This window comes from Chrysochloris asiatica, unplaced genomic scaffold (assembly GCF_000296735.1).
Source record: "Chrysochloris asiatica unplaced genomic scaffold, ChrAsi1.0 scaffold00302, whole genome shotgun sequence".
Taxonomy (NCBI): domain Eukaryota; kingdom Metazoa; phylum Chordata; class Mammalia; order Afrosoricida; family Chrysochloridae; genus Chrysochloris; species Chrysochloris asiatica.
In genome coordinates, this window is record NW_006408820.1 from 2,587,364 (window position 1) to 2,601,357 (window position 13,994).

Consider the following 13,994-nt stretch of genomic DNA (forward strand, 5'->3'; position numbering starts at 1 on the left):
CCCCACTTGGTCTCACCCAAGATGGCGGCTTCTGGAGCAGCTGAGCGTCTTGAAATAGAAAGCAATGGATTTCTTGCTTTTGCTACAAATTCCCCTAGCTGTAAGCCTTCCAACCTTCTAAATATTCCTTTATATGTGGTTCAGAGTTCTGGGACCATCCCCTGAGCCTACTTGGTTTGGTATTCTGTGTTGTTGCTGACGGAGCTCCTCACTGCACTTCTACCTGATCTGCTACCTGATTTGTTCTCTGTGTGATGTTCTTGATGTCATCCCACAACTCTTCTGGTCTTCAGTCAATAGTATCTAATGCATCAAATCTTGAGATGATCTCTAAATTCAGGCGGGATAAGTTCAAGGTCATATTTTAGGTCTCGTGGATTTGTTTTAATTTTCATCAGCTTCAGCCTGAACTTGCATATTAGCCAATGATGGTCTGTTCCAAAGTCTGTGCTTGGCCTTGTTTTGGCTGATGATATGGAACTTTTCCACAGTCTCTTTCCATATATGTAGTCAATTTGATTTCTCTGTATTCCATCTGGTGAGTTGATGTGTATAGTCATCTTTTAGGTTGTTTGAAAAGGTATTTGCAATGAAGAAGTCTTTGATGTTGCAAAATTCTATCGTACAATTTCCAGTATCATTTCTATCACCAAAGCCATGCTTTCCAACTACTAATCTTTTCTCTTTGTTTCCAACCTTTGCATTCCAATTGCCAGGAATTATCAATATATCCTGAATGCATGTTTGATCAATTTCTGACTGAAAAAGTTGGTAGAATTTTTCCGTTTCATCATCATTGGCATTAGTGGTTTGTTTGTAAATTTGAATGATAATTGTATAAACTGGTCTTCCTTGTAGGTGTGTGGATATTGTCCTATGACAAACAGCATTCTACTTCAAGATAGATCTTGAGACGTTCTTTTTGATGATGAATGTGACACCGTTCCTCTTCAATTTGTCATTCCTGGCATAGTAAGTCATGTGATTTTCAGATTCACAATGACCAGTGCCAGGCCGTTTAAGTTCAGTAATGCCTAGGATGTTGATGTTTATGCATTCCATTTCATTTTACACAACTTCCAATTTTCCTGGATTAACATTTCGGACATTCCATGTTCCGCTTATTAATGAATGTTTGCAGATGGTTTTCCACATTTTGATCTTTGCTCCATCAGCAAATAAAGGTTGTAAAAGCTTTATTCCATTCATGTCATCACAGTCAACTCTACTTTGAGGATGTAGCTCTACTCCAGTTGTATCTTGAGTGACTTCCAACCTTATGGGCTAATCTTTTGGCATTATACCTGACAATATCCTGGTGCTGTTCATCATGTTTTAATATTCAGTATTCTGGTGCTGACAATATTCTGCTGCTATTCGTATTTTCATTGACTAAATATTTGGAAGTAATCCCCCTCTTCTTCGTCCTATTCTGCCGTTGAAACCTGTCCACCATGGGTGACCCTGCTGGTGTTTAAAATGCTGATGCCATAACTTCCATAATCACAACAACAGGCAAGCCACCACAATACCATAAACTCACAAACGAGTGGCGACTCTTATAGTTTAGGAGGCTAGAAGTCCAAATTCAGAATGCAAGCCCTTGGAGAAGGTTTTCTCTTTCTCAACTCTGGGAAAAGGTCCTTGTCTCCTTTCAGCATCTGTAGCCCCAGTACTCCTTGGCAATCTCTAGACACATACACCTTGGCATCAATCTTCCCCAGGATCGGAGCTTCACAGTGCAAGGCCCCTAGGGCCAAAGAACACACTCTACTCCTGCCCGTTTTATCTTGTTGGCAATAGATTGTCAGAAATGAAATGGAATGCATAAAGATCAATATCCTAGGCATTAATGAGCTGAAATGGACTGGTATTGGCTATTTTGAATCTGACAATCATATGGTTTACTATGCCAGGAACAATAAATTGAAAGTATTGGAGGGAAATGTGTAAAGACCTAGAGTTAGAAAACCTGAATCAAGCCTCGACTGCAGTATTGGATACCATATTACAATACTGAATGATGCAGAAAGCATCAGTCAAAAGAAGATGGAAGGAATACACAGACTCAGTGTACCAAAGTGAAATGGTCCATGTTCAGCTATTTCAAGAGGTAATATATGATCAAGAGGCAATAGTACTGAAGGAAGAAGTCCAGTGTGCACTGAAGGTATTGGCAAAGAACAAGGCTCTGGCAATTGATGGAATACAAATTGAAATCTTTTAACAAACTGATTCAGCACTGGAGGCACTCACTCATCTATGCCAAGAAATTTGGAAGACAGCTACCTGGCCAACTTACTGGAAGAGATTCATATTTGTGCCCATTCCAAAGAGATGTGACCCAGTGGAATACAGAAATCATGGAATGGAATCATTAATATCACATGCAAGTAAAACTTTGCTAACATTAATTCAAAAGCAGCTACAACAGTACATTGACTTCCAGAAATTCAAGCTGGATTCAGAAAATCATGTGGCTCATTGCTAATGTCAGATGGATCTTGGTTGAAAGCAGAGAACACCGGAAAGATGTTTACTTCTGCTTTATTGACTATGAAAAGGCTTTCAACTGTGTGAATAATGACAAATGACAGATAACTTTGCAAATAATGGGTATTCCAGAACACTTAATTGTACTTATGGGGAATCTGTACACAGACTAAGACGCAGTTGTTAGAGTAGAACAAGGGGGTGGATACTGAATGGTTTGAAATCTGGACAGGCGTGTAACAGCGTCCTATTCTTTCACCATACTTAATCAATTTGTATGCTAAGCAAATGATTTGAGAAGCTGGATTTAAATATATATAAGGAAAGCTTATTAATAACCTGCAATATGTAGATGATACAACCTTGCTTGCTGAAAGAGAAGAGTACTTAAAATATTTACTGATGAAGACTACAGTCTTCAGTATGGATTGCACCTCAGTGTAAAAAACAAAAATCCTCACAAGTGGACCAATAAATATTACTGCAAATGGAGAAAAAAATTGAAGTTGTCCAAGACTTCATGTTGCTTGAATTCACAACCAGTACTCATGGAAGCAGCAGTCAAGAAATCAAACCTTGTATTGCATTAGGTAAATCTGTTGCAAAAGATTTCTTTAAAGTATCAAAGAACAAAGATGTCAGTTTGAGGACTTAGGTGTGGTGTGCGTGACCGAAGCCATGATATTTTCAATTACCTTGTATGCATGTGAAAGTTGGACAGTGACTAAGGAAGACTGTAGAAGAATTGATGCATTTGAATTACTGTGTTGGAGAGGACTATTAAAAATACCATTGAGTACCAGAAGAACAAGTATGTCTGTCTTGGAAGAAGTAACGCCAGAATGCTTCTTAGAAGCCATGATGGCAGCACTTCATCTCTAGTACTTTGGGCATGATTTCAGGAAGGACCAATAACTGGAAAAGGACATCATGCTTTGTAAAATGGAGGACCAGTGAAAAAGAGGAAGGCTCCCCAACAAGATGGATTGACACAGTGGTAAAAATAATGGGCTCAAACCTAACAATTGTGGTGTTTTGTTCTGTTGTGCATGGGGTTGCTATGAGTTGGGACTGACTAGATGGCACCTAACAACGACAATAACAACAACAACAGCTATCTTGTGCAGGAGTGGAAGCCAGGAGACCAGTTAGGAAGCTGCTGGAATTCCAGTTGAGGAAAATCCAGATGAGGAACTAGAGGCTTGGACCAGGGTGATAGCAGTGGGGGTGGTGAGAAATGTCCATTGGAGCATTGATTTATCCTGTAGTTGATAAGGAGCTATTGAAGACTTTTGATCCATGAAATACCATGCTCTGTGTATTAAAACTGTGGCAATTAATGGTGTCACAAAGTTTGTCACTGTTTGGTGGTTTGGTTTTATGCTGATGTCCTTTAAGTTGCCAGTGACAGAATGCTTAATAAGAAATGTAGACAAGAGTGAGTGAAATTGTAAGAAACTGAAATATTCTGAGAAGTGTTTTGTGTATGTGTGTGTACCTGTGAACCAGTGTGGAAGATGTGGCTGCATGAGGGAATCTGCTACCGTCAACACGTGTTCTCTCCATGTGTCTGACCCCAAGTGACAGGTTGTGCCTCAGTCTTGTGTAGACACATGGGGAAAAGCAGAGAGAGCATTGTCCACATGTAGCTTCAGAGAAACCATCTTTATAGCACCCTGATTCCAAAGGGAGAGATAGTAGCCTTCCTAGAAACATCAGCAACAGTGAGCTGAGAGGATTCTGAAAACCTCATCTAGGCCCATCCTAGGGTTTGGCATGAAGGGCCAGCCCCACCTGAGGGCATTTACCAGGAAGGAAAGAGAGATGGGTAGCAGTCGTGCATCTGCTGTGTGTTTGCTGGAAGTGGTGGGTGGGAGGTCATGGCCATCATTCTATAGGCCCTGTGCTGCTGTAGAAATAAGGTAGCAGCCTGGTCTAGCACTGTTGTGTTCTGTCGGCAGTTCCCACTTTAGTGACCCTACATCTTACAAGAGCAGAAAGGCTCAGCTTTCTTCCAAGGACCAGCTTGAGGATTCAAACTGCTGGTCTTGTGGTTAGTGGTCCAGCACGTCAGTCACTGTACCACCATTGAAAATATGAACTAAACCAGTGAAAAACAAGCAGCAAGATTAAAAACACAAAATTAAAAATAAATAGTGGAGGTTTCCCTTTTAATGCGCTCTTACTACATGGCAGACTCTCAGTTAGGCATTTTATTTAATCCATTGAATCCTTCCTGCACCATTTTATAGCTAAGAAAACCAAAGCTAAGCACTCACTCTCAGATTTAAGCTTCAGTCTCCTTGATTTCAGAGCTCATACGTTTTCCTGTCTGTCTTACCGTTTCTGTTCATTTGATCTGAATTGAAATGTTAAACACAGGTAGTAAATGCACTACAGAATTGTGTTGACGTCCATTGCAATGAAGACTTCTTAAAGGGTGACAGTCCCTAAGGGCCGTGTTATTTGTGTGCTACTGAGCAAGAGCATGCCAGGGAACTCTTGGCTCTGACCACTGGGCTCTTCCCCAGCAGCAAGCCATTGCATTCCTAACAACGCCCAGCAACCAGCCAGACACGGCACTTGCTCTCTATGTGCTTCTCATTCTGAATTTCGATCAGAGTGAAAAGTAGAGAGAAGGAAATGAGCCAGAAAATAGAAAATTAATACTTGGTAGAGTCTTCATATTTTAAAATTAATTTATAGGTAATGTCAGATAACTGAAGTTAAATCATTTTATCAGCAAGCTGCTCTAGGGTTTTAAAATTGGCATCCATCATTGTAAATCAAGTCTCAGGAGCCCCAGAGACTCGTCTCTAGGGATGAAGAGTGATAAATGGTGGGCAGAAATGTAAATACTTGATTAGCTGTGTCCTTTTTTTTTCCCACATAAAACCTAAAATATTTCTCCATCACACTGAGTGATAATGGTATGTTAAATAGTAACGGTCGGGGAAGCAGCTATGTAGGTCTATGTTAGTCTATTGTGATACCTTTCTTCCTCCCTGCCAATCCTAGGAAACTGGTTGTGTGAGAGGCTGTCATTCCAGTGAGCACTCCTGGCAGAAGTTCTACAGATAGACTCCACTTCCTTTTGCATAGACTCAGGCTCTGTTGTTGGTTGGTATCCATTGGGCTGTGATTTGTGGCAGTCCCATGTCCAACAGAACAAAACGTCTGACTGTGTGCCGTCTTCATGGTTATTGAATGGTATGTTCATGTCTACTGTTGTGGCCACTGTCTATCTTGAGTGCCTTCCAACCTCGGGCGCTCATCTTTCAGCTCTGTGTCAGACGCTTTTCTGTTGTGAACCTTAGAATTTTCATTGGCTAATTTTCTGAAGTAAATGGCCAAGTCTATCTTCGTCTGGAAGCTTTGCTGAAACCTGTCCACCATGGGTGACTCTGCTGGTCTTTGAAATACCAGTGGCATAGCTTCCAGATTCCTACTCAGATAAGATGCCGTTTTCCCCAGCAGTCAGATGTCCTCCTTTATGCTATGTGCCTGTAAGCAGAAGTATCCACAGGCTTGCTCCATTGGTACAGGGAAAACCTTCTGTGATTAAATGCCTGCCTTTCATCTCTTGTCCTTACAGCTCTTTGTCAAGGGCGCGTGGTGAGAGTCCCTACAGGGAGCCTGGTCCGAGTGGTGGACACTGAGCTGGTTATTCCCTGCAATGTCAGTGACTATGATGGCCCCAGCGAGCAGAACTTTGACTGGAGCTTCTCATCCTCCGGGAACACCTTTGTGGAGCTGGCGAGCACCTGGGAGGCGGGCTTCCCAGCCCAGCAATATCGGGAGCGGCTACAGAGGGGTGAGATCCTATTGAGGCGGACAGGCAATGATGCTGTGGAGCTCCATATAAGGAATGTCCAGCCCTCAGACCAAGGCTACTACAAGTGTTCAACCCCTAGTACAGATGCCACCGTCCAGGGAAACTACGAAGACACAGTGCAAGTTAAAGGTACAGTCCTTTTGTGGGATCATTTATGCCCAGAGGTCAGATCTTCCTCAGCTACCTGGCCACGGGTGACTTTGTCAAGGTCCCTGGGGCTCTCTTTCCTCATAGTTCTAATGGACAAATCGTATTTTACCTGATTAAAGGTAGAGGATGGGCTTGGTGGCTTCTGATTTGCTCCATGATTGGAGTATATAGTCTGAGTCATCGTGTGAGCAGTTAGTTAGAGCCAGCAAGTATGGTGGAGAGTCTAGCTCAGGAGCCAGATTGCCTGTACTGAATTAGTTCAATCCCTGGTCCTTCCACTTACCAGCAATGTGGCTGTGGGCAAGTTACATAAACCTTCTGGGCCTCAGCTTCCTCCTCTGTATATAAGTGTACCTGCCTTAAAGGCACTGAGGACCAAGAGAGCTAATATGTGTGAAGCCTAACAGTGCCACAGTGAGCTCTCAAGGGACACTCTCTCCTTTGAGTGCTCACTAGGGCCATAAACTTCTTGTCTGGGATACTTTACAGCTCATGTCTTTCTTTGTGCTCTTTGTGACGTTAAGTACTTGTTTGTACCAGAAGCTGTTGTGGGTTATACAAAGGGACTTCAACAAATTCATGGGAAAACCCCATTATATTTTCCTTCCGTTTTTGCGTGAACGTTTTGAAGCTCCCTTGTATGGAGAGAAAGAATGGTGTGGTCACTGCTAGCTCAGAATGGAACATGAAATTGACCATTCTGTACAAATAATCACATCTTACATGACACAAAAGGTTAAATGCTGGGCTACTATCTATAACGTTGGAGATTCTAATCTCCCCAGAGGTGCCTTGGAAGAAAGACCTGGTGTGACCTACTTTTGAAAACACTACGGAGCGTAACATTGTACTGAATCAGAATCAGCTTGATGGTTTTGTTGTGGTCGTTTTATAAAACTGGAGTGATTTTTCTGTTTTTTTCTTTTTCCAAGCCCTTTTAGATTTGCTCATTCAATTCTTTGAACCTAATGAAGAAGATAGGGCAGGATATTTCCTTGATTTGCACATGGGGAAATAGAAGATCATAGGTTAATTACTCGCCTAAAAACATAAAGCTAATTAGGAAGCAAGACAGAATAAACTATTTTACTTTGGGGTTAGCAAAACATAAGCATTGTTATTATTTCTTAATTAAGCATTTATTTGTAATCTGCTTTGTTTCAAAGAGGATTTAAGTCAGAGTAAGAATGCATTTAAAGATGAGAAAAATGTGGTGATGTAAAATGAGGGGGTAACCTAGTCATTCATTCTTTTTGTAATGATTAGTGAATGTCGATACCATATAACAGATTGTTGTTGTTCTGTGCTATCTAATCGTTTATAACTCCTAGCAATCCTGTGTAGGGTTTCTGAGGCTATAAACCTCTAAGGGAGATAAAAGCCTCATTTTTCTCCTATGAAGCTACTTGTTGTTGTTATGTGCCGTGGAATCAGTTCCGACTCAAAGTGACCCTGCACAGGGTTTCTGAGGCTGTAAATCTTTACGGGAGCAGAACGCCTCATCTTTCTCCCACGGAACAGCTGGTAGTTTCAAACTGCTAACCTTGAGGTTCACAGCCTGATTCGAAACCCTACTCTACCAGAGCTCCTTCTACTACTAGTGGGTTCAACTTGCTGACCCTGTGGTTACGAGCCCAGCGCATACCTTACTATGCTACCAAGGCTCCCATATGAGAGATGTTGTTAAGTGCTGTCAAGTCGGTTCCGACCTATAGCAAACCCTGGATAGGGTTTCCGAAGATCAGCTGGTGAGCTTGAACCACTGACTGTGGTTCAGACTGACTCTGCAGTCCAGCGCATTAACCCACAGTGCCACACCAGGACTCTTATATACTGGTCCTTTAATGAAGTCTCATGAAGGAAGAAAACAGTCATATGCATTTTATGATATTGGTATTAAAATATATTGTATTAAAACATGAAATTTCTACTTCTTCCATTACTATTAATCCTATAGAAAATCCCAAATATACCAGTATATATAGTGGGGGTTTTTTTTGTTGTCCCATAAGACATCTTTGCATTTGAGTTGAAATCAAGTATTACTTGTATAATAGAGAGGTTACATGTTCATTGGGATCTCTGGGTAGTAGTATAAATAGTTAACATGCTTATCTCATAGTGGGGTTTTTTTGTTGTTGTTTTGAAGTCCCATAAGACATCTTTGCATTTGAGTTGAAATCAAGTATTACTTGTATAATAGAGAGGTTACATCTTCATTGGGATCTCTGGGTAGTATAAACAGTTAACATGTTTATCTCATAACTGAAATGTTGGAAGTTCGAGTCTATCCAGAGGCACCTTGGAAGAAAGGTCTGGTGATCTACTTGAAAAATCAGCCATTGAAAACCTTATGGAGCTCAGTTCTACTCTGATATACACGAGATTGGTATTCCCTGGAATTGACTCAGTATCAGTTTGTTTACAGATCCATTAGTTCAGACTTACCTTATAATTGTCATCTTGAAGAGTCAAAGGGTAGCAGGAAAATTTCCCCTAGTATTTTTTTGTTTCGTTTTCAGCCTTTGGAAGGCAGGAGTAAGAGGTGACTCTTTTGAGGCCGAGAAAGCAAATGAATGACTGAGATTAACTGGCTGGCTGCTCTGTGACAGTGCCTGGCAGGGGCCATGCATGGTCCAGGGTCCTATGGCCTTCAGCTTCATCAGTCTTGTAGCTATTTGTCCGTGCACTGAACGATGAACTTGGCTATGTTAGCCAAACTCAAAACTAATGTCTGTTCTAGGATGCTATCATGTTCATTTTGCTATATAGGTCTTTGGTACTAAAGATTTTTTTTTTACCCATTATCCATAATCATCCCTAACAACTCAAGGACACTAAGTTAGTTTCTGAGAGTGGAATTGGGGAGAAATCCAAAGAGATAATGGATGAGTACGCGTGACCTATAGAATAACCTGATAGATTTTCTCTGCCTCTTGGCAGAGGCCTCTCTCTTGTTGCCAGATTTCCATTGTCCATTGCATATCTCAGGAGGCTTCAAAAAGTTTGTGGGAAAATTTCATGATGGTTTAATTTCATTTCTCCACAAACTTTTTGAAGCCTGCCTCATAGTTTCTCTTCCTGAATAGCATTCACCGTTACTTTCTTAGTCTCTAGCCCTCTATCTCTAGCCTGCAGAAACCTGAGCCTTCTTCCAACAGGCCCTAAGAGAATACATTTCAGCTTTCTCTGGCACATTCCTATCCCATGAATCCATTCTGGTCATCTTTGTCATTTTTGAAAATTCTGCAGAGTACAGTTGCTACTCTAATATAGTATTAGAAATCCAACTTTTTGGTTACCAGATGAGCATGTTAACGGTTTGTACCATCCAGAGATCCCAATGAAGATGCACCATCTCTTTCATAAAACTATTAGAGCATGGGGTCACCATGAGTCAGAGTTCACGTCAATCTTTCCCCACTGCGCATCTTGCTGGCTTAGCTCTCAGACAGAAAACCCAATTCACTGCTGTTGAATTGACTCTAACTCATAACAAAGAACTGCTCTGTAGGTTTCCTGAGACAGTAATTATTTACCAGAGCAGACAGCCTCATCTTTCTCCTGTGGAGTGACTAGTGAGCTTGAACTGCTAACCTAGAGGTTAGCAGCAAGATGCTTAACCCACTGCACCACCAGTGCATCTCTAACTCTCAGAAGAACACCTCATTTCTAGATTCTACGGATGCCCTACTCTTTCCCTCTGTCCTAACTAACCAAGCGGAGGGGGGGGGTGCGGTATTTGGTAACATTGCCATTATTTTATAGTGATTGCTAAGTTCCAGGCACTCTTGTAGATAGGTACTTTCCAGTGTTATTAATGTGTTTAACCTTTGCACATTGACCCCATGAGGTAGGTTCAGTTGTCACCCCAGTTTTAATGATGAGGAACCCAAGGCACAGAGCATAAAATAAGAGCATACCACTAAGGCATAGATAACTGGAGTTCCCACCATTTGGTTGTAGCCACTGGTCAGTGAGTTATCATGGAGTCCACTGTAACTGACAACGACCCCTGTGTATCAGAGTAGACCTGTGCTTTATGGGGTTTTCAATACCCAATTTTTCAGTAGGTCACTGAGTAGACTCGAACCTCTAGCCTTTCCGTTAGCAGCCAGTGTGGTCACTGTTTACAAAACAGGAGGGTTTTATTAGTGCCTCCTCTTTCGATTTATTTTTTCTTGGTTGAATCAGAAAGTCAGTTGGAATGATCTGTGAATCAAATTGGGACAAATTGCCCATGTGGGCATTAGAACGGGAAGAGAAAGGAACATTGTCTCAGGTTGTAGCAGAAGTCGTGTCTCAGACCAGAGAGTCCTAGAAAATGAATGGTACCTGCCACATTGGGCCGACCGTGGACAATCTGACTGAAGCATCTCTTTTCTCTCCGCAGTGCTGGCTGACGCTCTGCATGTGAGCTCCAGCCCGCAACCCTCCCCTGCCCTGAGCCTGCGGGAAGGTGAGCCCTTCGAGCTGCGCTGTTCAGCCTCTACCACCTCGCTGCTGCACACGCACCTGTCAGTGATGTGGGAGGTTCATCGGGGCGCCGCCCGGCGGAGCATCCTTGCCCTGACCCATGAGAACAGGTTCCGCCCTGGCCCAGGGTACGAGCAGCGCTACCACGGCGGTGATGTGCACATGGACACAGAAGGGAGCGACATTTACCGCCTCTCAGTATCCCGGGCTGTATCGGCAGACCAGGGCTTGTACAAGTGTGTGGTCAGTGAGTGGATTGGAGAGCAGAGTGTCTGGCAAGAAATTCAAGAAAAAACGGTGGATGTTGCCACCGTAGTGATCCAGCCAACAGGTGAGTTTCTGCAAAGTGCGTATTTTAGACTATTAATTTTTGCTATTTGAGCCCTGGTGTGGCACTGTGGGTTAAAGTGCTGCACTGCAAGGTCTTTGTGAACCGCAGGGTCAGTGGTTCAAGCTCACCAATCACTCAGAAACCCTACACAGGGTCCCTCTGGGTCAGAACTGACTCGCTGGCACTTAACAATATTTGCTATATAGGCATGTAGTTTTGCTTTGCAGCTGCATTTCATCCCAATTTGTTTCCATGGGAGTTGCAGCATAACAGAGAATTCTAAGGCAACTTTTTTTTCACTAAACGATTAAGTAGTCCCATGGCCAGAATTAGGTCACACCTGCTGGTCAGAGGGCCTCTGGGTGGAGCTGCCCACAAAACCCTGCTCCCATAACTTTATGTGTTTGGAGTTTTCTGAGCCCCTGGATCTACCTTCTCCCCATAGCTGTTCAAATGTGTGCCTAGCTCCCTACAGAGCTGTTGTGTAGCTTGCATTGTTTGGGCCTGCCCTGCAGGTCCTTTCAGCTACACCTCCTCTATGAAGTGGGGGCCTTCTCTGTGCTGGGCCTTTCTTTGCTTTCCTATATGATATACAGTGGGGCTTCGAAGAGTTCGTGGACCAGTTTCCCATTTGACGTTTCGTATGCATTTTGTTTCATCTCATAGATTGCAGTCCTCACAATGTAGCATCACGTATCCCACCCACTTCCTTTGTTCCCTGTTTTCATTCCTCCTTTCCTAACCCATCTGTCCTTAGGTGAATGCTGCCCTTTTGACCTAGAATAGTTGATTATTCTATGGAGTGCATACCTTCTTAGTGTTATTGATACCCTTATAAACTTGTCTATCATGTAACTGAAAATTGAACTATGGGGATGAAGCCTCCTTGTATGTTCCAGGAGTAGTCACCCTACATTTAATACTCAGGAAGCCCTTTGTCTGTCATTTGTGAATTACGCCCCCCCTTCCTTTTTTTTTTTTAAATCCTTGTATTCCAGTTATGGAGTTGTTGTCTGGACCGCTAACCACAGGACCAGTAGTTCATACCCACTAGCCACTCCTTGGAAATGCTGTGCAGGATCACTATGAGTCAGAACCTACTTGATGACACTTAGCAACAATGACAAATTCCAATTATAAGGAGCGGTGTGACTCTTGTAGGATAAGCACTGGACTGCTAACCACAAGGTCAGCAGTTTGAGCCCCACTAGTTACTCCATGGAAGAAAGATAAGGCTTTCTGCTCTTGTCAAGATGTACAACCTCGAAAACCCTATACAGGGTTGCTATGAGTCAGAACTGACTCTATGGCATTTAACAACAATTTCAGAAGGTGCAGTGAGCATTGGGCTACTCAACTCAGGGTCAGTGGTTCAAACCCACAAGCCACTCCACAGGAAAAAACGAGGCACGATCTGTAAAGAATTGCCCTCTCAGAAATCCTAAGGAGCAGCTCAACTGGGTCCTGCAGACTCACTGGGAGTTGGAATCGACTCATTGACAGGAAGTGTTAGTGGTTTATCATCTTCAGATCTCAAAGTACTTGCTGTCATTGCTGCTGTCTCTTGTTCTTAAATGGGTAGACCTTGGCTGGGCTCATTTCCTGAGCTTAAGAATGTGAGTGTGTCCCTGCTCTATGGCTCCAATGAGAAGGAAAGTGGTGTATTTAGCCTTTATAAGCTGCATTGTCCCAAGTTCCTTACTCTTCACCACAACACAGGAGCTGGGTTTGGTTCAAGTTGGTGGCAAGAAGCAGGGCAGAGGTTCCTGAGCAGTGATCCAGGATGAGGTGGGAGCTGCTCTTACAGAGGGGAGGGTTCAGCCCCTCACCTTCACTGGTAGGTTCCACTGGCCACAGGAATCATTTTCCAGGTGAACTTTATCATCTTCTTTATCACAATTGATCTGCCTGGAATCTGCCCTGAGCAACCTCCAGGTATTCCACTGGCATCAAACAGCTGTCTTAATGAGGCAAAAGAGTTATTAAAGTGTTTCAGCTTTGTACCGAGCTAATCTTTTTCTGTAGGATTTCTATCATAAAGGGTTTTTTTGTTTTAACTAAACCATGAAACCCATCATATCTAGTTATAAGACATGGACACTTGTCTTACCTTGAATCTATCAGGTCAGTTACTATATCTGGCTCTCATCCAACACTGTGGGTTCTAAATCTCTCTCTCTCTTATTTATTTTGGTGCCACAGGCATCATGAACAGCCTGCAGACCTTCTCAGATTAATGTGTTTTAATGCATAATATACAGTACATAAAATGGCCAAGGAAAACAATTATATTGAAATTGCTATCAAAGTATTTTTACGGCAGATTTGGTATGTCGTAATGCTATACTTCTCTATTAGCACATTAAACAATGGGCTTAATGAGTAGTCTAACAACTACTGTAGTTTCTAATTGCAATGAATATAAATAGTATTTAAATATATCTACAACAATTCTAATGGGATATGAAAATATCTGTGTTCTGTTGGAACAAGGGCCTAGGAAGAAGTAATATTGCACTGGTTTGTTGTTTACTATCACTGGAAAAAAAGCTCTGGTGGTGCAGTGGCTAAGCACTTGGCTATTAGCTGAAGGTTGGCAGTTTGAACCCACAAGCTGCTTGTGGGAGAAAGGCATGGCAGTTTACTTCCACAAAGAGTATACCTTTGGAAACCCTATAGGGGAGTTCTGCTCTGTTCTAGAGGGTTGCT

The 13,994-nt window shown here is 42.5% G+C and overlaps 1 protein-coding gene across 1 annotated transcript in view; it reads left to right on the forward strand.

The window, feature by feature from the left end:
* The window catches only part of PTGFRN (prostaglandin F2 receptor inhibitor), a 124,503-nt gene that overhangs the window by 48,237 nt on the left and 62,272 nt on the right, over positions 1–13,994 (forward strand). The window contains exons 2-3 of the mRNA XM_006874805.1: positions 6,089–6,457; positions 10,872–11,285. Of these exons, the coding sequence (XP_006874867.1) occupies positions 6,089–6,457; positions 10,872–11,285 (783 nt within the window). The remainder of the gene's footprint in view (positions 1–6,088; positions 6,458–10,871; positions 11,286–13,994) is intronic.